Here is a 22,629-nt window from a genome sequence, read left to right as displayed (position 1 = left end):
GAGTGTGCATAATTTATATTATTACCAATTTTTTATTATTTATATAATTGCAAATGTCCCAACTATACATTAAATATTTGGCAGCCAATTAGATCCTGCCAAGTATGCAAATTAAACACCATTAGTACTCCCCTCCCCCCGAATCCGGATCTGAGTCGCTCGGACTCGGATTCCTAAGACGCGACGAAACCGCGAACGGACGCAAAGTCGCGCCACCCTCGCCCAAAAAGTTTGCCGCGTCGCATCCCCGCAACCGAAAGCAAAAAAAAGGAAAAACCCAACCCCAACTCCTCTTACAAAACCGTGAATAGATCCCCAAGAACAAGAACCCGGGATAAGCTTCCCTCCTTAGTCCCCTTACCCATCACCTTCTCCTTCCTCCCCTAACCCTCCTTGCGAGATGCATAGATCGTCGAGTTATCTGAGCATGTCCGGCGGCGGCGGAGGCCGCCTCGGCCTCGACATGGACGACCTCCCCACCTACGACCCGCAATCCGATGTGGCCAAGAAGGAGGCGACGCGTGCCCGGTTCGCGGAGAGCATGGTCCACGTCATCCCCCTCGTCCTCATCCTATGCGCCGCCGTGCTCTGGTTCTTCTCTTACCCCGGTACCCAACTATATCCAATCCCTTTCTTCTTCTTCTTCTTCTTCCTGTCCTTCCTCGGGTTTCTTGGATCTCTTATTCCGGGTTCTGGTTGTCGTTCCCGCCGCGAAGTGCTTGACGTGGGAGGGAAGGACGACATCATCGCGAGGATCAAGAACATGACGATCGACGGGTACAGCAACTGGAATGGGACGTCGATGACGATCGGGATGGAGGACTTGGATCCGATCGAAGGGCTCGGGATGGATGAGAACGGCGGTGGAAGAGAGTTAGTTGGCAAAGGGACGGATCGGCGATGAGTATGGTTGGTTCCTTTGCGAGTCTTGGAGAATTGATACATTCGTTGATTTGGAGTTCTCTCTTTTTTTTCCTCTTTTGAATCTTTGATAGCTGCTAATAAGTGTGTTTATATCACTTGTATGACCAAAGCTTCTATTATTTTCTTTTGATACATTCGTTACTCTTGTAGTTGTGTGTAACTTTGGCATTCGATGCTCATATAGTTTGAAACCCAAAGGGTAAATAGTTGCAGTGATTGATGTCAATATTATGACTACGATGGATTCTTGAGACACTGCTCTTCTGTAATGATGGCATAGAATATGTTATTATGTTATAACTTATAACACATTTGTTGCAATATTTCTCGCTTATCCACGCGAATAAAGGTCGTCTGAGGAACTCTTAATGTTCCTACTGGTCTTTTTATCATTTTATGCAGAAATATTTCCGACCACTATACTGTAAGGCGAAAATAATCCCTCTTGTTTTTCCATGAGGCCTTTTGCCTTTAATTTCAGTATCTTTTAACAAAACACACACACACACACACACACATTTGTTGCACTAAAATTGAATCAAGAACATATTGAGTTAAACAAGATGCTTTCACAAATCTAAAAGTAACAAGGATGTACGATAACCTGGAATGCCTTTACAGTTGACCAGCTATTTACAGGAAGAACTTTACAACAAGCAAATTTACTGCATCTTGTTCTTGGTTTGTAAGCAAGCCAGCAGAAATCTTGTCTGATAGGGGAAACCAGATACAAATCGATCAAAGTTTCCATCCTAACTTCAGAAAAAATAACAGGAACTAGGACATTATGAAAGAACACAATATGCACTACAAAACAATATTTACTATGTTGCCTTCAAATAAAGTGTCATACAGCCGAATCATGGAAGATCATGCAATTCAACATTTGAAAAAGGGAGCTGAATCCCAGCTTTTGCATCTTGCCAATGAAGATTCAGCTGTCAGCTATTGGGAGCACATATTACTACACATTCAGAAGAGAGACTAAAAGGTTTGCAAACCTTTGGTTAATACGAGGAACCACATTCCAACAATTAAGACCATAACCTTGCTGTCTTAGCTCTCCGGTTCCATGGAGTCGTCAGAGTCACTTCTATCAGGTTCCCCACCATCACTAGCAGCCTCTACTGGCATATCTGGCTTTGCTGCAGGTGTTGGAGCAGCTTTTCCATGCTCACCAGCGTCGTCGGGCACTGTTGTTCCAATGTCTGAGCCCAAGGATCAAGGAATCTTTACAAATGTAGGTCATGTATTGTTTGCAAAAGCAAGAAATAAACACATGGAGATGCCAATTCTAACCTAGAACTAGACTTACGAGAGTATATCATATTATGATACAAGGACTATAACAGGAAAGCATAATAGTCACTGTAGCATATCAGAGAAAATCACACATTAATGAACTTTAGTTCAATTGCAGCAAGTTTAATAAAAAAAAAGGATACTTCTAACTGTTCCACCAGACATAATACTGAGTAGATCTTTCTCAACTCGCTGAACAAGCTCTGGCTGCGATTTTAATTGGATGTTAGCAAATGAAACATAGCCTACAAGGACAAGCCTTTAAGACAGAAAAGTCAATTTAGTCACATACATTCAGATCAGGTTCTCTGCGGAATCGCCGCCTTCGAGCATCCCTCATTGGAGGGGTAAGGCCATGCTTGTATTCAACTCCTTCTGGAGCAGGGTCACTTTCTTCCCTTACCATAATGATCTGTTCCAATCTTGTCAGTTGAGTGTTGCTCCTATCAGATCTCTGTGAGAGTTTGTAGTATTGTAGTTACCTGTCCAATGTCTGCAGTTTTAATAAGCACAGTATCGTCATATGTTTTATGGGACTCCACAATGCAAGGTAGGTCCAAGAGAGAGGCAGGGAAGCGTTCATCGCCAATCACAAAGGTACCAGTTCTTCCATCCTCTATATGAAGCAAAAAAGTCACAGAATGAGAACATAACCAAGTGAATAATGACAAAATTTACACCAAAATGTCAGATAAGAAACTGCAAGCTTAAAATCTAGATGCTTGCATGAAAATAGTTACTTGAGTAAAAGGTCATACATAAACAACATATATAAGAAGCAATAATGGTGAAGTTATCCTTTTATGAAGTAAAGAAAGCTGTGAGTAGAAACAACTGGTCATTATATTAAAAATGAAAAATGATGGAGCCTTCACCAATAGTCACATGTTATATCCTCCTTATAAACTATACAAAGAACCACTTATTGCTAGAAATCGCTCATTCCAGGTTGTCATGGTGTACACTCTAGAACCACCTTGAATTTGATGTTCTTTTAAATTAATTAAGTTGAGGATCCCTCCCTTAACCAATCAGCGTTCTCTTTACCATCATTTCCTTTATGTTTCCAGCATGCGGTCAATTTTCATAGGTTGAAGTCTGTTCAATAATTGTCAATATGAACAGTGACAAATTTTAATATTTTACGTAAGAAAAGTAAGTTGGTGACCAATGCAAGTTTCTCCAGATATCTAACCCTCCTAACACAAAATATTGCTTGCTCTGTACAAACATGTAGATCATTTTATTTTAAAATCACTAATACTTTAAAGTCATCCTAAGTAAAATATTAGTGAAAGATAACAATAGGCAACATATATGTGAATAGATGACTGAAGAACATGCCTGCAAACTAGAAACAATGTGATATGACACTGTTCGGTCTACCATTTCTCACCTATATGTAGGACTGTGCGTGCAAGCATAGAGATTTGATGCAACTTATCAATTTTTGGAAAATGACTTTCAAGTCATTGACCACTTAAGCTGATGAACAAAAACCCCCAAATAGAGAAAAAGTATATTATTGCAAATTTTGAGAAGAGTATCCTCATACACTACAAATACAACAAGCTTATTTATAAAAAAAATATTTTCAACTTTACATCATCATCCCTTTCAGGTAAGAATACGCCTAGAGGTCAATTCACTAAGGAGTTCATAAGGTGATGATCGATTCAGAATATTTATCTCTTTCTTTACTGAAACACACCATAGATCAATAATTGAGCTTCATAGCAATCATTCTTTCAGAGTACTGATCAGGAATGTGGAAATTGAAAGAGAACAAAACTGAAAGAAGAGGCTGGCCGATACCTGAAAACGATAAATCCAGTGAACCATCTTCAGATGAAGCATTCTCGTTCAAAAGGCGTTCAATTCGCTCAGAAACGGATGGGGGAACCCGGAGTATGAACTGTTCCTCCATAGCAGAAATCCTCCCAACTCCTTATCAAATTAAACACAGGAAAAGAACCCTAAGCTCTACTTGATCCATTTGAAGTAAAAGAGTACGCCAACCGAATGCACATCAAACATCAATACTCATCGGTACCACAAAATCCAAATTACTCAGCAAGAATTAATGCACAAAATTACTGAAACTAGGAGGTCGTCAAAAATATGAATTGCACTAAAAATTACTATGAAAATATCGCTTGGATTCCAAATCGAAGGACTATTATATTGGATCAAAGACGAGAAGTTTGTTCATGAACCACGGGCAATTACAGGGTAAAAGATAAATTAGGGCATACCCTAATTTATCCTGGCTCACCCACGTGGCACCTCCCCGACCGATCTCCGCGACGGAATCCACCCAACGGCCGGCTACTTAGTACTCCTCAGATCGTCGCAGCACTAGTGTCCGAGCGATAACGCGATTTATTGGAAGAGGAGAAAACCCTCTTCTCATCAGAGTTAACAGGAAAGTTTCAAATGACACCCTACAGATTAGAAATTTCGTGACTAGTGACTAAAGGCTAAGCCATAAACACTATTAATTAGTCTCGTTTTGTAGTATTAATTTTTTTAAAGTAAACTTGATTAGATATGAAAAAGATTAAAAAAATATTTAGTTAATCAGCAAGCTTAGGAATTCCTAAACTAGAGGGTCCTTAAACTCAAAATAAATAAGGCCTAAGCCTAAGGCATTTGTTGTGGGACCTCGTTGACAATTCTAACCCTACCTGACCTAAATATGTTAAAATGAGTTATTTAGACCTCTATTAATTATTGCCTATTTTTACATAATTTTTTTTTCGTAACACATTAATGATTAACCCTTAACTATAATAGTTATCCATAATTTAATTAGGCAAATATTTTAATACCTCTCTACAAATATTTTAATACCTCTCTAAAATTTATAATCTTAATCTAACGATTATAATAGCTCATTTTCTTATTCACTACTTATTATAAAACCACGTTACATAAAAAAAACTAATCATATTAGTTAAAAAAATTTAATTACACACCTAACTTTTAAATTACACGATCTTTCCTTCCCTTAAGATTTCTCTCTCTTACACGATTATATTTAAATTATAGGAGATATCGTTAGTACTAAACAATTTAAATTTAATTTTTTAAAATAAACTTCAATTTAATTATGATTCTATATCTCTCTTTTTTTAATTAAATTTTAATTTAAATTAATCTTAAACAAATGAGAAATATTTATATGGATATTTTAGACAATACTATTTAAAATGATATTGTAAATATTGTTGAAATTTGACTTTTATAATGATATTTTAGACAACACTATTTTAAAAATCAAACAAAAGGAGAGGGAAAGGAAGATAACAATGCTTTAAATATTTTATAAGTTAATTTAGTGTCTCCGTTTAAACATTTCTATTTTAATATTATTCGATTAAAGAGTTGAATGGTTTAATAATTTAATTAAATCAGAAAGCCTCAAAAGAAGGGTGCTAATCATAAAATCATTAAAAATATAAGGTGTTACTTGACAATTTCACCCGAGTAATTAAGTTAAGTAGCTCGGCCGAGCATATGGTGGCCCTACTGGGCCCCAAAGTTGATTTAGCCTGGCCCAAGATAAGGTTGTAACAAAATTCTAGAAAAGGATAAGAATCTTTAACCGTCTTTTTAATTTTTAAAATAATTTCACAGTCCTATTATAATTGGACTCCCTCTTGAAAAAAAAAACCTAATCGACGGCTGTAATCGTATAGGAGTCGGGCCACTTCGACGGACTTGACCACCTCGCCACAGCTGGATTTGTTAAACAGCATCAAGTCCGTTCCGCCTTTTTTTTTTTTTTTTTTACATATAAATTTATAATCCTGTAAAATCTAAACAAGAGATTAAACCTAAAGAAGAAAAGAATTTGGGAAGCAGTGGGATTGGAGGAGAGGAATCGGTTGTTAAGAAGTAGAACAGAATTCGTCCGTTCTCCGATTTGATCAACTTCTTGGGGTTGTTACCGGCGAGAGGTTAGATAATTTTTTTTTCTTTTTCCATTATTCTTTTTAAGTGTTTTTAATTCTGCGGTAATTTTGTGTCTCTTATGACCTATTTTTGTTGTCTAATTGCATCCCTGATCTGTTAGGGCAAAGAAATGAGATCGAGGAATTTTTATAGATTTTTCTGAATTTTTCTTGTATTTTTTGCTTTCTATACGATGTATTCTGTATCGGCATGTGCTCTAAGTTCGGAGACTAAATCTTGGTTTAGGTTTGAACAATCGCCAGTTTTTTTTCCGAGAATAATTATGTTCGTATCATGTCGTGCATACTATTTTAGATTGTTATTTTTATATGTTATTGCTTTATTTGAGAAAATTTAAGGTCTCGTGTTTAAACGTTCATGCGGGATTTTTTTGGATTCCTCCGATGGATCTTTTTTCATCGAGTTTCCGAACAATGTGATTGGAGTTCGGTTAATTTGTTGTTTGGTTTTCACGTTGTCACTTTATACTACGTCTTTTTAAGTGGATGTTTCTGGATTTGATTACGGAAATAGGATTGTTAGAGGAGAATGATCTAATTTGTTGTTTCTCTGTTTTCTTTTCTAAATTTTGATTAGATATCGGTGCACCATGAGATTCAAGAAAGGAAGTAAGGTGGAGGTATTGTGCAAGACAGCAGTGTCCTCAGGATCATGGAGGCCTGCCGAAATCATATCTGCTAATGGAAACACCTACAATGTACGGTACAATGGTTCTTCAGCAGGCATGGATGTTACTATGGAACGTGTACCAAGAAAATTTATCAGGCCATGCCCTCCTCTCATTGAGGGCCCAAAGGATTGGGTTAATGGTGACATAGTTGAGGTCTTCGAGAATAACGCGTGGAAGCTTGCAGAAGTATCACAATTGGATGGGGAGCATTACTTCTTAGTGAGGCTCCTTGGATCATCAAAAATTGTCAGAGCGCACCTACCTGATCTTAGGGTGAGGCAGTCTTGGATCAGTGACAAGTGGGTTGTGATTCAGAAGGTAATACTGTCATCTGATATTGTTTTTGCCTTTCTGGTTTCAGATTGTGATTTGTTTCTTCCTACTTTTTTGTTATTGTTTATTATGTTAAATTAGATTTTGTGTTTATACACAAGTTAATCTATTGCATTTTAGGTGGCTGATGTGTTTATTTTTTGCTTCAGGATTACGAAAGATGCAACAGAGGAAGCATGAATAGTCAGACTAAGTTTGAGAACTTGAGTCCCCTAATACCTCAATCATGTATAGAGCCAGAAAAATATGGTGGAAATGACGAAATTAATTTGGGAAGAAATATTGGTGTCAATGAACCTACCCCAGGATGTGCGAAGAAAAGGCCAAGTTATGGCTTGATGGATGCTGACAGGTATATTAGAGCTGGCAATAAGAGATCGGTGGTAAAGAAGAGAAGGTGCCAAGAAGTAACGGCAGGGAATTCATCTGTATTACTGGGAAAGGTAGATGCTGTTGCTTCACCATGTGCATTGCTTGGTGAAAAATACATGCATGCTTCCGTAAACCAAAGTACTGGACTTTTGGAAGAACCTAATGATGCCGAGAGTGTTTCATCATCAATTGGTAGTTGTAGTCCTTGCTATAGTCCATATAGGTCTCTCCACCATCCTATAAGAAGTCCAGTTCGAAATTTGGATAGTCACTATGATGATAGTGAACCTTCTTGTGCAGTAGGAAGAGAATGTCCCCATTATGAAAAGGAGTTGGAAGAACAAATACATCATCTAGAGTTAAAAGCTTATCATTCCACCATGTTGGCATTTTATGCATCTGGGCCCCTAAGCTGGAAAAAAGAAGAATTCATAACTAACCTCCGACTAGCTCTCCATGTATCAAATGATGAACATTTGTTGGTGTTAAGGCATCTAGCATCTGCTTTTTGAAGATAATTTTTGATAGCTCCCAGAAACAATTCATAGGTCAGAGTAGGGTTCATTGTGCTTATTGTATCTCTTTCTTTTTCTTGCTGTAAAGCAGCTGTTGGATTTTGAACTGTGCGGATAACAACTGTGATTAGTACAGTGAATTACTGTAGTAGTAACTTTTGTAATTATCTACTTTCATGGAAAGAGCACGGAATAATTAGCCTTGATGGCTTCTAGACTCAATCTTGATCAGTTTATTCTATTATGTTGTTCCTTGTTAATCGTTATAGTGTTTATGTTGTATGATATTTTTCTGAGTGGATACTTGAAATTACAAAAGTGACCAGCTTTAGCAAGCTTTATGTCAAAATCAAGATATTAAATCTTTTTTGACATTTTGTGGTTTTCTGTATCTAAAGTGTTTTCTTTATATGGATTCTAAGGGCATCTGCCGCATAGACGACACTTGGATACTTTGTCTAAGACCAGTATTTAACTTATTGTGGAATTTAAATGCAAAAAATGTGAATGATATTTGCGAGAATGCTGGGCTGTCAACTAATTTATTTTTGTTATCTAGAAAATTTGCATGCCTATCAGTTTAAATACTTTGTGAGCACATGGAAAAGTTGTGATTATCTGTCTTATGTTCTATAGTATGTGAACACAGTTTCTATCTTAAACTGTTATTCCTTTACGCTGGCTCTCTTTTAGTTATTTGACTTATTTGAGTTGCCTGAGCAGTGAGCACCTTACCACTGCTCCATGATTATTGCTAGCTCTAATGTATTGAGCAAAATTTCAGTATCTCCATAGTAATGATATCCAAAATTATGAGTGACTTAATGCTGTCTATGGAAAAATAGTTGGTACCCATATATGGAATAAATTTGATATTCCCCATGCATTTTTCAGGCTAAAGTTGAAGCCTTTGAATCGAAAGGTTGCCGCCAGTCCAAGATGACAGTGGTTCTGTTACCTATTTAATCTTCGGACAATGGGCAGCAGCTCCATCTGATCCCAACAGATGATTCTGTGCACTATTCAGTTGGTATTATTGTACCTTTTCTTGTGATTTTGATTGCTGATCTGTAGACATAAAGTGTTTCTATGTCTTTCATGTATTTAGTTTTCTCCTAGATGGGCGAGGCTAAATGCAACCAAGAAGGTAGACTTTTCTACCGGCCAATTGTCTTTGCAGTTCTTATGCGAAGTGTATTATCTGATTGGCCAGGACTTTGGCACCAATGTTAGAGGTTTGATGTCTGGCCGACAACTGATTATACAAATTTGCCCATTTCACTGGTACCTGATTTCTTGGCTTTAAATTTCACAGTTTAAGAAAAGAGAAGTTCCATGTGAAGTGGATTCTGTTCTTTTTATTATATAGCCACTGAAGTTCCCAACATTTGACATTTTTGTAACTGACATTTGATTGTTTCTTGTGTTCTTTTATTTACTATCACTTCCATTTTCTGGTGATCCAAGTTCAGAGTTAAAAGAAGGTTTATGATTAATTGACTCCTTTATTGCTTCATTTACCAAATTTTCAGAAATTTTCATTTCTCTTTATGTTATATGTTTGGCCTTTTGCCCTTGCGTAGTGCTTTCATGTGCTTTTAGTCCATAATTTGGTAGTATTTTAGAGCTATCTCTCGACCTATGTCACCAATTATTGCATCAAGGACTTCATATCATCACTTTTGTAGTTCAGGTAAGAACCTTATCAGCGTCTTAGTTTAGTTGTCAAGCTTATTGTAGAAATGAGGATATTTCTTTTCTAGGACTTTAATTTGTTTTTCCTGAACCTAACTGCTACCTTTTGCATTTCTCAATGTTGAACCTTGAAGCATGGTATTGCTTCATGTAATATCATAGTACTAAATTTTTCTTTCCACCCTGTTTACTTATTTTTTTCTTTCCAAGCAGTTTGTCCTAGCATTGTCGCCCTATTACTATTATCCTCATGTCCATCACCTGAAGTGAGATAGAAATAACATCGTAATATTTTGATGTTTACTAGCTGCTAAGTTGTCGTAGAGATAATAGATATTTATGAGGAACAACTGATGAGGAACAACTGATAATAGGATTTTGTGCAACAGGTGAACAGATCTGCTATTTGCTGTTGTATCTTTGATTCAGTAGATCTTCCTGTTTTTGGAAACTGTGTCTTTTGGATGTAAACCCAAGCCATAGATGGTTTCTGATGAAGCACGAGTTTTTCTCTATACCCCATTTAACATGATCTTCTGATATAGACTTAGTTATGACACTCACTTTTTGAACTGCCATCAGCATTATTAGTGGCTAGCCTCATTCATGGTGGTGGCATCTTTATTGCCAAGAACTAAGGGAAGCATTGAGAAACATGAAAAAAACTGATGACACAAATAATTATACATAGTCTTGTATAGATGGGTGGAGTTTGCAATTCTTCTTACTTTAATATACTCTTAACATTTTTTTGAACAGCTTCCCCCATTAGATGAGCTTGAAATTTGAATGCAGGTTCAGATGCATTCCAGAAATTCAGGTGAGTGCGCCAGCTAAGAATCATAATTTTGGAATATTACAGACTTTTCTTTTAAAGGGTCTCTTTTGTGATGGTTAAAACCTTACATTTTGGCACCACAGATATTCACAGAAGCAACCTTTCTTGTAATGGGTAAAAGCCATTCACATCTCTCTTCCTCATGTCCTACACTGATAGGAGCCTTTTGAACCCAGATGCTCTTTTGCAACTGAATTTTTGTTTTAATTTTGAATACATTTACTAAAGTAGCCTCACCTTGTTAATTTTGAATACATTTACTCCTCTTACTCATGTGAATGTAGAACCTTTAACAGAAAGTTAGAAATTGGCCATGCTAATTTTGGATACTTATTCTTACTGACATTAATGCCAATTGGATTTTGGGTATTACATCAGTTGACTGTTTTATCTTTCCTATCGACTTTCTACTCTCAAGCTTATTTGTGTTAACTGACTAATGAAGAATTCTCTGTTGAAATTACACCGGAATAGCCTTCACAAAGTTGTCTTCGCGTGTCTTCTATGTTCAGCTCCATTTAAATCTCTTGTCTATTATTCCCTATATCAATTCTTTAGCTTACCTTGGACACAAGGTAATATACTTAGCAGGTTTTCTAAGTGGATTTAGGGTCGTGGCTGTGAAGGTTGTGTCAACGTAAGTACTTCTTATCTTAAACTGCAGTAGTCAGTGACTTATAAGATGTGAGCTGAGGAATATTTAAGGAGTTACATCTAGTGATTCAAGGCTGGGGGGAAATTTAGTCAAAATTTTGCTAATTGTTTGCCGGAAATCTTAAATATTTTGTAGGAGTTACCGTTGGTTCCAGGAGTTGTTGCTGGAGTTGAACAATATTTTGTATTATTCTTGCCATTGGAGTGAGCAGTTCCTGTAACTAATAATTATTGCTACAATTACTCAAACAGAGTACTTTAATGTTTCAGTGGATGATTGTTAAATAATTATTACATGTGAGCAATGTACTCAGAAGACTAGTTTCTCTCACTGAATTGTTTCAATTGTTGTTTGATGCAAGGGTAGATTCAAGAATGGAAACGCTCTTGAGATTGCTCGGTCAGAGGACGAGTCATTTGCTTGATGATATATAGAACATCTATTTCACCAAGGTACATTCGTTTTAAAAGAACTTCCAGAAATAGGTGAGTTTGGAAACTCTTTTGAGTTGAATAGGTGAGTAATAGTTTAACGCCGAAAATAGCTTAGAGAATCATTTATTTCTTTCATTACTTCTAAAAACAGAGTTATTTGCGACAACAACAAAAAGAAAGAAAATTAAACTTCGGTCTCACAGAAGTCTACGAGCCGGACTCCGGGCGGTCAACAGGATGACATCATCAACAACAGGCCCACAGAGCGACCCATCGATCTTCGTATGGTAATAACTACTCGTGAACACCACTCGAGTCTTCTCCTCCTCCGCCGTGAACCGGAGCACCGCCCTCTTGAAACCACCCTTCCCCTTCGACTCGTACGGTATCCTCACCATTCCCCTAGCAGCGAAGGCCTTTACGGCCATCGGGCCGCCGCATCCGTCACCGGCGTCCCCCACCGAGAACGTCATCGCGTACGTCGTCCCCGGCGCCGTGCGCGCCACCTGTGCGAGAGCCGCCTCCTCTCCCGCCACCAACTCCACCGCCCGGTTCCCTCGCGGCACCGCGTAGTGCGCCGAGTCGACGTACTTGGCGGACTTCGACGTGGATGACACCACCGACCACGATGGGAGTGGGGAGTGGACGTCTTCGGCGTTTGGAGGGATGAGGACTCCCCATGAAGTATTGGAGAAGATGAACGGTCCCTCCTCAAAATCCCCGTTCTTGAGCACGTTCCCTGTGAGAAATCATGGAACAGTGCCCAAGTGAGCTTACGAAGGGAGACGTTCACCTCCGATTCCTAGACCTAAAAAAAATGGTAAATTTAGCGTTCACTTTTTATTGCATGAAGCATCTACAAGTAAAGAGTGATTACTATCCGTGAGGGGGGGAGGGTAGAGAGTCCGGATGGCAACGGAATCAACGAGGGGTCCACAAGTAGGATCCTCCTCAACGCCCGGGTTATGTATCATCAAATCCACCTCATCAAGCTCCGCCTTGAACGCCCACGCATAGGAGTCCCATCCGCTACTGCTGTATACTGTCTGTATCGGAACCACACCGGAGTCCGGCGTAACGGATACGTTGAGCCGCTCGTTCTGGGCGCACGTGCGAGCTGCGGCGAAGGTGACTGAGTAGGACAAGCCTTTCGAGATCCTCAGCTTCTGCTTGACGGAGGCCTCGTTTCCGAGACGGACGGCGTGGGCCCCCTCGGGGACGACGAGGAGCGCGCCGCGCTGCGTGTGACCGGACTCGATGTACTCGACGAAGCCGGAGAGCTCCCAGTGAGGGATGGCGAAGGGGTCGGTCACTTTGGTGCCATTAATTAGCTGGGAAGGCTTGGGGCCGAGCTCGAAGTTGCCGTTCGGCAAGAGGCCTGCATGGGCAAAACAAGACAAGATTTTTTTGCTCCTCTGGCTTAAACTCGAAGTGATAATTAAAAATTGAGAGCCGAGAGAGGAGGAGAGAAAATTTTTGGAAACAGAGGGTCTTAGGAAATCATCTTTCCGTCGGTGATGGCGAGGGCTACTTGAACAGCGGCGCAGAGTAGCAGGGATGGCGTAGTATAACGCATCGTCTCCTTCTCGCCGCTTGAGATAATAACCACGAAAGATTGTGAGACGATGGATTGGAAGCAAGAAGAAGAGCTTGGGAGAATTTATTAACGAGACTATTTATCAAATAAAGCCCTCGTATTAAAAGGTAAATAAGCCCAGCTCTCGCTCGTCCACGTTTCAACTTTTCAGGAGCGGGAATGCGGCGGGCTCCCAACACGATGGGGTTGATAAAATGACGAATCTGCCCTCTTAGGCTGGGTAGGTAGGAGTAGGTACCAACGGTGCCGGAGGTAAGGCGACTCGTCCCCGTACCCCTTTCAAGGTTCGTATCGTCATTTTAAAATAAAAGGAGAATTTTACAATTTACACCCTATTATCTTTTATATACTATTTACGAAATACATCCTATAATTTTGAGTATTTGCTTGTGAAAGCCATTTGCCCATCGATAGCCTTATTACTTCCATTATTCTTTTTTATGAGAAAATATTATTTCGATTATGGTTGTTTAAGTTCCCAATCGTGTATTAGCCTCAACGTTTATGTTTCCCTCACTTGTTCTGAAGTATTTTAAAACCAATAAATATCTCAAACTGAAAAACGATTCCCATCCTATTCCAAATCATGACCGAGTTAAGGGTCCTTTCACAATATTCTCTCTATTAATTACATAGCAGTATATCACCGCTAATAAATACTAAGTAATGGTTAAAGTCCAATCACTCACCCTGCCACGTAGACATAATAATGTTAGAGAGGACTGCACGAAAGATCATCCGGAGAGCACGCATCCAACAACTAAAACAGAGAACACCGCTTCTTGCTCGTATCTACCGTTTGATTCATATCTGACGGATGGAGCTCGCAGTACGTGTTCCCTATGAGGTAGCCGAACACCGATCGCTTTTTCTTCTACGGCCTAGTCGTCCACAGAATAGGCGTCGGTGGCGTGTCGTCGAGAGGCTCGAGTCGAGCTGCAGAAGGCGACGGAAATGGCGACGCCTCTCCTTCTCTACCTCTTGATCCCGTTCTTTGCTATCGCCAGCTCCCTCGATGTCCCCTCTCACGGTACCTCCCAGACAGTAGACCCTAATCCCTTTCTTGTTTAATTCTCCCAAATTCGAGTCCATTTCTTTCTCGCTTGTTGATGTGAGATCGCGGTCGGGAGCTCTGTGATCTGGGATCAGTAGTTTATAGGTTATGTGCCTTCTTTCTTTCGCGACATTACTCATTACTATTGGTTACTGTTATCTAAGATGGTTCGTTTATTTCTTTTTGGTTCCCGGCACTACCAGTTTGTTCAATCTGATCAAGTTCATCGGCAAAACCCCATCTCAGTTAGGAAATTATGATTGCGTTGTGCTTTTCGAGTTTTCATAATTGATTTAAGAAGTTGTTTAGGATCACTGAAGGATGTGATATAGCTGCTTCATCAGTCACAAATCTGATAACAGTATTCACATATTGTGTTTTGAAGTTTCTGTTCAGGATTTTATTTTTTCCTAGGAATAAATGTTCCGGTAGGTTTGTCTATCTAAGAGGTGGAAGTTTTATTTCCATATACTAGTAATCTTATTTTGATTGATATCAATTAGGAGACTTGCTCTCGACACAGGCTTTTAATGTGCAATTTCTTTTCTCTTCAATATAGTTTATACCTATTTCTAGAAGGCTTTTTCGCCACTTTGAGACTTGTTCTCAAGGTTCTCCTCTTCTTCGGTCTTTCTATGTTCAAGAATTGAAGAGGGGGGATGAAATTATGTGAGAGAAAGAACCTTCGATTGGTGGAGCTATTATTATTTGCTTTCCTTCATTTTTCTTTCCTGATGATACATTTGATAATGTCTGGGCATCTGGCTAATGTCTGATTGTGCAACTGTAGGATGTTATTGGACTGCATGCCAGACCGTTTGGTTTGGAGGATGTGGCGCTGCCAATATTATAGCTGATCAATCAGTTAACTGTAATGGTCTTTGTGGAGAATCAAATACCCCACCATGCCTTCCTTTACATACACATTTATACTGCTGCGTACCAGGTCTGTTGGTGGTTCCTCTTATATGTTCAGTATATGCATGAATCCAAAGGGAAAATCCTTTGAGGAACTACTCTTTGAGATGATCCTTTTTGATTCCTTGGCTCTTCTGTTTTCAACAGAAACGCCAAGAGTATCAAACAAGTGTGCAAGATGCAAGAACAAGTTGGACTTTGGCAAGGAGGACATTTGTTGCACTGATTGTTCGGATCCCTCCATTATCAACAATGAGAGTAAATTAGGTTTTTGTAAGAGTGGTGCGGAGCTTGCTATGCAGTTAAAACCGCAAGGTAATTTGATGAGCATTTTCTCCTCTTGTTAGTAACGTGTTCATATATACTTCTACTCCCCGGCAACAATGTGTGTTATTTCCGTACTGAGATTGAACGTATATAATTAAATTTTATTCTTTTCAGTTCCTCTATTAATAATTGAAAATTTTCCTTTTCTCCAAGTAATAATTGGTCAACATGTCTGGCTGTAAGATCCTGTGGAAATTATTAACTTCGTATGCTCCATACATGCAGAAAATTTCAAGTGGGTTGCTGGGCCATGGATGAAGTGTTCCTCTCCTTGTGATGGTGGAGTCCGTTATCGAGATGTCGCTTGCTTTGGCAGTACTGCTGATGCATCTATCAAGCACTATCCTGTGGATGATGCTAGCTGTTCTTTGGAGGATATGGTAAGTTACCTAGTTCCAATGTCCTGAATAATCTTACATCTTTTCAGGACTTCCTAACAAATTTATTACTCATGTGATATAAGTCATCAGACTTCCTGCAAAAATATGCTACTAATTTTCTTGGTTTTGTAATGGAAAAGGTCATTATTTCAGTTCGACTTAGGATCTCTGCTTTAACATATCCAGTTTGACTGTGGTTGTAAGATTTCAGCCACCTGGTTCTCTTATTATCAAACCAGCAAATTTATTCTTCAGACATTATATTTTTATTTATTTCAGGATACATTTAACAAGGTGAAGTTCCTCCCTGTAAAGGATCATATTTATTTGTTGATTATTATTTCAGTGTGGTTCTACTAGTTCCTCTCTTGTTGTAGAAACAATTTCTTTATCAGACTGATTTATAAATGACCTCTTCATTGTTGAATTAGCAGAATCCATGATCCCTTATGGAAACTATTTTGGTTACCTCACTATACATATACAGTGGGGCTTGTCATATCATTTGACTGATCGACATATTGAGAATTGAACACAGGACCACATGTTTTCATTTATGTAAGACAAATATTTACCCACAAATTAATCTGATAAGGAAAGGATATCCCGTCACTTACGAACCCAAAACTTTGTGGGGTCCGACAAATCGGTGTTTGATTTCAAGTTGGGACTTGGGAGGAATTTCAAAGTAAGATGGCAGAGGAAGATAGCGTATTTATCATCTTCATACTCTTAAACTCTCACTTGGGGCACTTGACATCTAGAAAGGTCAACAACATTGAGGTTTGAGGTTGAAGGTCGGTATTTTTTATAAGAACACTTCTTCTGGGCTGTTAGGGAAGTGTTAATCAATCGGCTTGATGAGGATCTAACGTTTAAAATTCCTAAGGGTATAATAAGAATGCAAAAAAAAATTAAAAGATATTACTTCCCAGCCAGATACTTCTTTCTAGGTCATGATCCTTGTTATTCGATATTTTTGGTTTGGGTCATCAAGCTGGTTGGTCATGCACTGTCATGTGTGTTATTGTTCTCATTATTGACTTGATCTGGTGGCAGCCTGCTAGACAGGAAGCATGTAATCTGCAAGGCTGTGGTGACTTCAGCATAACTGAGTCGAACAAGAACAAGAAAAGTGGGATGTCTGGTTGGTTGGTTGCACTGATTGTTCTTCTTGGGCTTGTGGCTATTGGAGGGATTGCCTTTGCAGGCTATGCTTACTATAAGAGGTAAAACATGATTTTTTCCATTAGAACATAAGTACTGTCTTATGTGCAGTTTCTCTCCAACACTCCAGCCAAAGAAAGAGGTGGCTACCATTTATTGTCTTCTCTGCTAATAATAAAATATATAGTGAGTAGTATTCAATGTTAATCGTTGAGATGCTAAGATATTCTAGACATACAAAAAGATAGGTTTAACAGTATATTGCATTATTTGTCCTTCCAATCAAAACTCGATGGCAACTCTAAAGTCCTGGAGAAGCAAAGCAGCTTCTGGAAAGTTGATGCTTTGTTTGGAAGAAAGCAAAGAATAGAGTAAATGTTTGGATGGGTTGTCCTTTCTTATGATTAGTTTGAATAACCCGTCATTGTTATTTCTGCTAACAGGAGAACCTCAACCCCAAGTGGCTTTGTCTATATCATGCTGGAAGGATATTCTTGAAAGACTATAAGATCTGGAATTAATTTGCTTTTGCTCTAGTGAAAGGCATTGTGTATTGTATCAGAAATTTCCCATACTATAATTGATTGTGTGAACTTGTTCTGTCACCCCGACCTATATATATTATTTTGTTAATCATATATCTGTCACTGGGGCACAACAACATTATTCTTTACAGACCTGAAATAAGAGACCATCTTGTTACTTCGTTTTCAGTTTGTGGTTCGTGACAACAATTCTTGTGAATTATGCTTCCATTTTGTTATACTCAGACTTGGTAGTAAACCTTGATGAAAATTCCTCTGTTTTTGTTGACCGTAGATGCCTATTACATATTGAACCTCTTTGGTGTTACATATGAGATAATCTACTGCTTCTGGCTTGTAATTGTATAGTTCTTTTGCTTCCAGGTAAGTTCCCATGCTGTAGAACATTAGTCTGATCTAGGCAAATGTGGATAACTACAATTTTCACTCCATCAACATCAAAATTTCTTCGGTTATCAAAACCAGGTGTATTTTCTTGAGCTGTGTTGATTGCTCCTCAATCGCAGTTCTGCTACGGTGTTGTTTTGTTGTTCTATTTCCATTCCGCGAGCTTAGAAAAGTCTTGCTATCTTTTTTTCCCCTTTCTTTTAACCAAAGAAAACAACTTAATAAGAACGTCAAAAATTCAAAGTCAAGTAATGCCACATTCAAATTCTAGTCCGGAAATCCAAGAGTCGGCTATCAAATGTGACGCATGTATGACATATTTAAGGATCGTTGTTTATTTAATTTTTAATTACTGTGGCCAAAGGGCAACGGCCATTACAAAATAGGTTTATATTTACAACTAATTAGAAGCGCAACGCTTTACGCCACATTATTTTATGTATGTCTATACATTTAATTGTTTGCCAACATAACTCACCTATTCCTATAAAAATAATTCCAACTTACCTACTCCTATAAACTGACCTATTTCACAACCAAAAAAAAAATAATCCCCAGGACCCCCACCTACTCACGGGGCTCTCTGTGGGCCTAACGTGACGCTCACGCGATCTTATCTTATCCATGGGCCCACCTGTGGGGCCCAATTCCACTGCATTAAAGAAACAATCCGACGGCTATATCCCCATGATCATATCCTATATCCACGCACTATCGACTTCCCTACCGTCCGATCAGCGGACCTTTCAGTGTAACGTATCTACTATTAAAGCCGCACGTACGCGTCTCATTCGTTCCGAAGCCAAAACGCCAAAACTATCGCGAGAAAACTCCCGGCTTCTTCTCCAGCTTCGCTTTCTCCAAAACTCCTCGAAGCTTCTCCCACGAATTATTATTTATCGCGATTTCGAGACTGCCTGCTTTCAGAGATAAAGGTTTGTTGCTAGTTCTCTTACCTTATTCTGGCATTCGATCCAGTTGATGTTTTGATTGGTTTGGGTTCTTTTACGGATTCAGCAAGCACCTCGAGATTGGATTTGGAATTGAGGGTTGTGGTGGCCTCTAGGTTTCTGGATCGATTCTGATGCTAGGAAAGCAGCAGATGGTTCGGGATGAAGAGACGAACCAGCACGATTCGGACCCCCTTCTCCAAAAAAAGGATGAATCAACTACTGCGAGCTCGAGTGATATAAAGGACGAGGAGATCGAGGCTGCTTCGGCCGCGTGCTGCCGTATCTGCCTCGAGTATGATTCTGAACAAGGTAACTTTTCTGGATTTTAGTCAATTTTTTTAGGTCGATTCGCAATAATTGGAGCTCCATTTTTGAGCTTGTGGGGGATAATGTCTTAAATTGTAGCACTGTTCAATTTATGCATAGTATCTATGGATATGGTTATCGTAACTAGGCATTTTCCCCGTCTGAACTTCCAATAGAATGGGGTTGTAGCTTATAACAGACGCGTTTGGAGAAATCAAGAACTTATAAATCTGCTAGAGTGAGCAGTAAGATCATTTTGCAACTCTTCCTAATATATTAAGCTTGCTGTTATTGCTTGTGAAATCTGAAGCTAGTAATTGAGGCATTTAGGAAGTCTATCATGACTATGTATGCCAGACTTGTCCCATAAATTTTCACCTGTGGTGCCAGGTTTATGCCAAGGGCATACAAATGATCGTGCAGTACCTGAAGGCATTTCCTCTTTGCTGAAGACTAATGTTCTTATTTTTCTGTTGTAGGTGATGAATTAATATCTCCTTGCATGTGCAAAGGTACTCAGGAGTTTGTTCACCGTTCTTGCCTTGACCATTGGCGATCAGTGAAGGTAATGTGTGTCACTGATATTTATTTATTGCTTAGAGATTTCGCATCAGTTGACTGATGATTTGATCTTCTTTTGCCATGATATATATTTATAGGAAGGATATGCCTTCTCGCACTGCACGACATGCAAGGCACAGTTCCATCTCCGAGTAGAATTTTTGGAAGACTACTCATGGCGTAAAATAAAGTTCCGCATTTTTGTCGCAAGAGATGTTCTCCTCGTATTCCTTGCTATACAAACTGTAAGAATTGAGTTTTTGTTTTTTTTCTTCCCAATGCATGCCTGTTTAATTGTTAAAGTATGAAGATATAGAAATATCTACTGAACTTGGTCAAAAGATGAAGAATGTCTCAAAATTGCTTTTCACGTATAATACACCATTTTGACTTTCAAGAGAAAAATTCTGGCAACCCATACTTAATTTGCATTTGTTGGAATAGTGGGAGGATAGGTGCTAGGTTTTGTTCTGTTTATTGTTGGTACAGCAATACTCGTCATTACCACAATTTTTTTTCCATGTAGTGCAGCTTTGTTATTTTTTTTTTCAACATCAACTGTGTTTTTTCAGTCTCCATATTGTTCTTGTTGTAGCTAAGTACTTTTAGTTGGAGTCAATGTTCGGTACCTTAGTCTACACAATTTTAGTCAGTATTGAAGGATTTAAAATTTTGAAATGATCTTTACTATTTCATAGTGAACTTCATGTCCTCTTGATAATTCATTAGATTGCTAAAACAATGTTGCACAATGTGACACCTTAATGTCTTCACGTACTTAACCGTGCAAATAGCATATTAGCTATAAATATTTTATGAACAATGCAGAGAGCTTATTCCATCTGTTAGAATTCTTGCATGTACAAGTTATTCTTTGACTAAATGATGGCTACTTCAGATGATATTTGCAATTTTCAGAGAAGATTGCCTGTTTTTACCTCTATTACCGTTGATTCTAGAAAGCTCTAGAGGACGAAGATTTAGAACTTTAAAAATTTGGATTTGTCTGCTACGTTTAATGAAGTCACTTTGGTGATCACATCATGTTGGTGGAATAGTTAAACTATTTTCTTCGGTGCTGGTATGCAGTCTATATGGTCTCTTCTAGAGGTTTAATTTCTCTGTTCTTTCTTTTTTTCTTCTTTCTTTCTGGTCCAGACTATTGCTACCATCGGTGGATTTGCATACTTTTTAGACAAAAATGGGAGCTTCAGAAACAGTTTCACTGATGGTTGGGACCGCATACTTTCGAAGCATCCTATACCGTTCTATTACTGCATAGGTACATGAGTCATGATCTTCTTGTGCATTTTAGTTGTCCCATCTTATTATGAATTGAAAATTTCAGGCCTTGATGGACTCCTTCAATGCATAGTGCTGGATCACACTGTCTAGGTGCTATTTAACTACAAAAAAAATGTGCTATTATTGCGATTTTTTGAGTCACAATTTTCCTTGTATATTAACTTCTAATGACTACATAATTACAGTCAAGTTAGCCACAACTTGAACAAGATGGTGAACCCCCATTTGAAATGCTATTATATTGAATCTTGGTGGAATGGTTTAATTTGTAGTGATGAACAGGAACTTACATTGACTACTACCTGGAACATGCAGCTTAATTCAGCAATTTTCTGCTTTGTGTTATTTTTCTTCCGGTCTGACTTGTCATGTGATCGTTAGTTTCTTAGTTACCTCAAACTTAAAGAACTTACGAGGCTGATGATATGGCGGATGAGAATATAGTTTTATACTGGTTAGTTTTACCTCTAGGAGCTAAGATGGGCTTGTTGCACATGTTGCAGGTGTCTTGGTATTCTTTGTGTTGCTTGGCTTTGTCGGGCTGATGCTGCATTGCTCATCATTCAATAACAATGATCCCTGCATAACTGGATGCCGTAACTGCTGCTATGGGTGGGGCATCTTGGACTGCTTCCCTGCTTCGATGGAGGCTTGCTTTGCTCTGGTTGTCATCTTTGTCATTGTTTTTGCTATCCTCGGAATCGCCTATGGTTTCCTTGCCGCCACCATGGCCATTCAGAGGATCTGGCAGAGACACTATCACATCCTGACCAAGAGGGAGCTTACAAAGGCAAGAATATTCTTTAGTAGATACTTAAATTTCTTCAAACTTTGTTACACCTTTAACATCATATTGATTTAGTTTCAGTCGATTTCGATGATCTGCAGGAATATGTAGTAGAAGACCTCCGTGGATGTTATACCGTACCAAAATTGGACCCAGAACATGAGCAGCGTCTGAAAATTCTGAATCTTCTATAGAGCTACTTGTCTGGATATATGATCATAGCAAGACAGAGGAGCATTTATATGTTCTCTTATAGTAGTTGTATAAATCTTTGTCAAGGAAGATGGAATTTTTCCCTTTTACTTCAAAACTTCTTTGGGTGTACATGATGGGTGGCCCACATTTGGACTCCAGAATTTGCCAGATATTCCTATTGTAGAACTCGGAAAGCTTTAATTTCGCACAACAAAGTTCATCTTTATATAAAGAGAATATAAAAAAAAGAGTTCATCACTGTGCTTGTTAATTCTCTATTTGTTTCTTTGCTTTTAGATTTCTAAAGGCAGAAAGCTCTAACATCATGAGCATAATGATCATATAAATCAAATATTGATCTTATTAAGGTCACAATCGCGTTATCTCTTTCTTAGCCTATTTATTTTCATATAAAAAAAAATTGAAAATGG

General features: G+C 38.6%; 6 protein-coding genes across 18 annotated transcripts; 4 read left to right on the top strand and 2 right to left on the bottom strand.

Annotated features, from left to right (window-relative positions):
• The first annotated feature begins 282 nt into the window (after positions 1–282).
• On the top strand, positions 283–1,161 carry LOC140797955 (uncharacterized). Of its 2 annotated transcripts, XM_073151666.1 has the most exons (2): positions 283–608; positions 717–1,068. In XM_073151666.1, the coding sequence occupies exons 1-2, from the start codon at positions 401–403 to the stop codon at positions 902–904; spliced, it is 396 nt and encodes a 131-aa protein (XP_073007767.1). In that variant the 5' UTR covers positions 283–400; the 3' UTR covers positions 905–1,068. The 2 variants fall into 2 exon arrangements, with proteins under 2 accessions (XP_073007767.1, XP_073007766.1); XM_073151665.1 differs by having other exon boundaries at positions 332–1,161.
• Positions 1,162–1,727: 566 nt separating this feature from the next.
• On the bottom strand, positions 1,728–4,708 carry LOC140798246 (transcription initiation factor TFIID subunit 7). Of its 5 annotated transcripts, none has more exons than XM_073152039.1 (6): positions 4,502–4,708; positions 4,042–4,173; positions 2,709–2,842; positions 2,519–2,638; positions 2,370–2,433; positions 1,728–2,132 (listed from the first exon to the last, which is right to left on the bottom strand). In XM_073152039.1, the coding sequence occupies exons 2-6, from the start codon at positions 4,151–4,153 to the stop codon at positions 1,981–1,983; spliced, it is 582 nt and encodes a 193-aa protein (XP_073008140.1). In that variant the 5' UTR covers positions 4,154–4,173; positions 4,502–4,708; the 3' UTR covers positions 1,728–1,980. The 5 variants fall into 5 exon arrangements, with proteins under 5 accessions (XP_073008140.1, XP_073008137.1, XP_073008141.1 ...); XM_073152036.1 differs by having other exon boundaries at positions 4,482–4,694; XM_073152040.1 differs by having other exon boundaries at positions 4,042–4,170; positions 4,482–4,694.
• A 1,229-nt stretch (positions 4,709–5,937) lies between these two features.
• LOC140798156 (uncharacterized) lies at positions 5,938–12,559 on the top strand. 8 transcript variants are annotated; one of them, XR_012110789.1, is made up of 6 exons: positions 5,965–6,188; positions 6,781–7,192; positions 7,357–7,650; positions 8,989–9,329; positions 10,549–10,609; positions 11,649–12,559. XR_012110789.1 is itself a non-coding variant. In XM_073151919.1 (4 exons), exons 2-3 carry the CDS (start codon positions 6,794–6,796, stop codon positions 8,089–8,091), a joined length of 1,134 nt encoding a protein of 377 aa, XP_073008020.1. In that variant the 5' UTR covers positions 5,938–6,188; positions 6,781–6,793; the 3' UTR covers positions 8,092–8,127; positions 8,989–9,406. The 8 variants fall into 8 exon arrangements, 3 of the variants coding, with proteins under 3 accessions (XP_073008020.1, XP_073008021.1, XP_073008022.1); XR_012110790.1 differs by lacking the exon at positions 11,649–12,559 and adding an exon at positions 11,418–11,612; XR_012110791.1 differs by lacking the exon at positions 11,649–12,559 and having other exon boundaries at positions 5,964–6,188; positions 8,989–9,120; positions 10,549–11,612.
• On the bottom strand, positions 11,824–13,879 carry LOC140798159 (protein BIIDXI-like). The gene is made up of 2 exons (XM_073151923.1): positions 12,594–13,879; positions 11,824–12,455 (listed from the first exon to the last, which is right to left on the bottom strand). The coding sequence occupies exons 1-2, from the start codon at positions 12,688–12,690 to the stop codon at positions 11,914–11,916; spliced, it is 639 nt and encodes a 212-aa protein (XP_073008024.1). The 5' UTR covers positions 12,691–13,879; the 3' UTR covers positions 11,824–11,913.
• Positions 13,880–14,137: 258 nt separating this feature from the next.
• LOC140798158 (uncharacterized) lies at positions 14,138–17,872 on the top strand. Its single transcript, XM_073151922.1, has 6 exons — positions 14,138–14,343; positions 15,158–15,313; positions 15,433–15,600; positions 15,838–15,992; positions 17,052–17,221; positions 17,603–17,872. The coding sequence occupies exons 1-6, from the start codon at positions 14,268–14,270 to the stop codon at positions 17,655–17,657; spliced, it is 780 nt and encodes a 259-aa protein (XP_073008023.1). The 5' UTR covers positions 14,138–14,267; the 3' UTR covers positions 17,658–17,872.
• Positions 17,873–18,880: 1,008 nt separating this feature from the next.
• LOC140797451 (uncharacterized) lies at positions 18,881–22,456 on the top strand. The gene is made up of 7 exons (XM_073150885.1): positions 18,881–19,026; positions 19,158–19,353; positions 19,830–19,915; positions 20,010–20,156; positions 21,070–21,193; positions 21,720–22,006; positions 22,105–22,456. Exons 2-7 carry the CDS (start codon positions 19,176–19,178, stop codon positions 22,195–22,197), a joined length of 915 nt encoding a protein of 304 aa, XP_073006986.1. The 5' UTR covers positions 18,881–19,026; positions 19,158–19,175; the 3' UTR covers positions 22,198–22,456.
• The last annotated feature ends 173 nt before the right edge of the window (positions 22,457–22,629 follow it).

Source organism: Typha latifolia, chromosome 11 (genome assembly GCF_019914945.1).
Source record: "Typha latifolia isolate L0001 chromosome 11, TyphaL0001v2, whole genome shotgun sequence".
Taxonomy (NCBI): domain Eukaryota; kingdom Viridiplantae; phylum Streptophyta; class Magnoliopsida; order Poales; family Typhaceae; genus Typha; species Typha latifolia.
This window is presented reverse-complemented; position numbering and strand designations above follow the sequence as displayed.

Excerpts from the sequence above, each read along its gene's own strand:
- LOC140797955 (XM_073151665.1), top strand. The coding sequence starts at position 401 with ATGCATAGATCGTCGAGTTATCTGAGCATGTCCGGCGGCGGCGGAGGC.
- LOC140798246 (XM_073152039.1), bottom strand. The coding sequence starts at position 4,153 with ATGGAGGAACAGTTCATACTCCGGGTTCCCCCATCCGTTTCTGAGCGA. Across the intron at positions 2,434-2,518 it reads GCAGAGAACCTGATCTGAAT|CCAGAGCTTGTTCAGCGAGT; the intron begins GTATGTGACTAA and ends TTAAAATCGCAG. Across the intron at positions 2,133-2,369 it reads GTCTGGTGGAACAGTTAGAA|ACATTGGAACAACAGTGCCC; the intron begins GTATCCTTTTTT and ends CCTTGGGCTCAG.
- LOC140798156 (XM_073151919.1), top strand. The coding sequence starts at position 6,794 with ATGAGATTCAAGAAAGGAAGTAAGGTGGAGGTATTGTGCAAGACAGCA. Across the intron at positions 7,193-7,356 it reads AGTGGGTTGTGATTCAGAAG|GATTACGAAAGATGCAACAG; the intron begins GTAATACTGTCA and ends TTTTTGCTTCAG.
- LOC140798159 (XM_073151923.1), bottom strand. The coding sequence starts at position 12,690 with ATGATACATAACCCGGGCGTTGAGGAGGATCCTACTTGTGGACCCCTC. Across the intron at positions 12,456-12,593 it reads CCCTCCCCCCCTCACGGATA|GGAACGTGCTCAAGAACGGG; the intron begins GTAATCACTCTT and ends GATTTCTCACAG.
- LOC140798158 (XM_073151922.1), top strand. The coding sequence starts at position 14,268 with ATGGCGACGCCTCTCCTTCTCTACCTCTTGATCCCGTTCTTTGCTATC. Across the intron at positions 14,344-15,157 it reads CCTCGATGTCCCCTCTCACG|GATGTTATTGGACTGCATGC; the intron begins GTACCTCCCAGA and ends GTGCAACTGTAG. Across the intron at positions 15,601-15,837 it reads TATGCAGTTAAAACCGCAAG|AAAATTTCAAGTGGGTTGCT; the intron begins GTAATTTGATGA and ends CCATACATGCAG.
- LOC140797451 (XM_073150885.1), top strand. The coding sequence starts at position 19,176 with ATGCTAGGAAAGCAGCAGATGGTTCGGGATGAAGAGACGAACCAGCAC. Across the intron at positions 19,354-19,829 it reads CGAGTATGATTCTGAACAAG|GTGATGAATTAATATCTCCT; the intron begins GTAACTTTTCTG and ends TTTCTGTTGTAG. Across the intron at positions 19,916-20,009 it reads ACCATTGGCGATCAGTGAAG|GAAGGATATGCCTTCTCGCA; the intron begins GTAATGTGTGTC and ends ATATATTTATAG.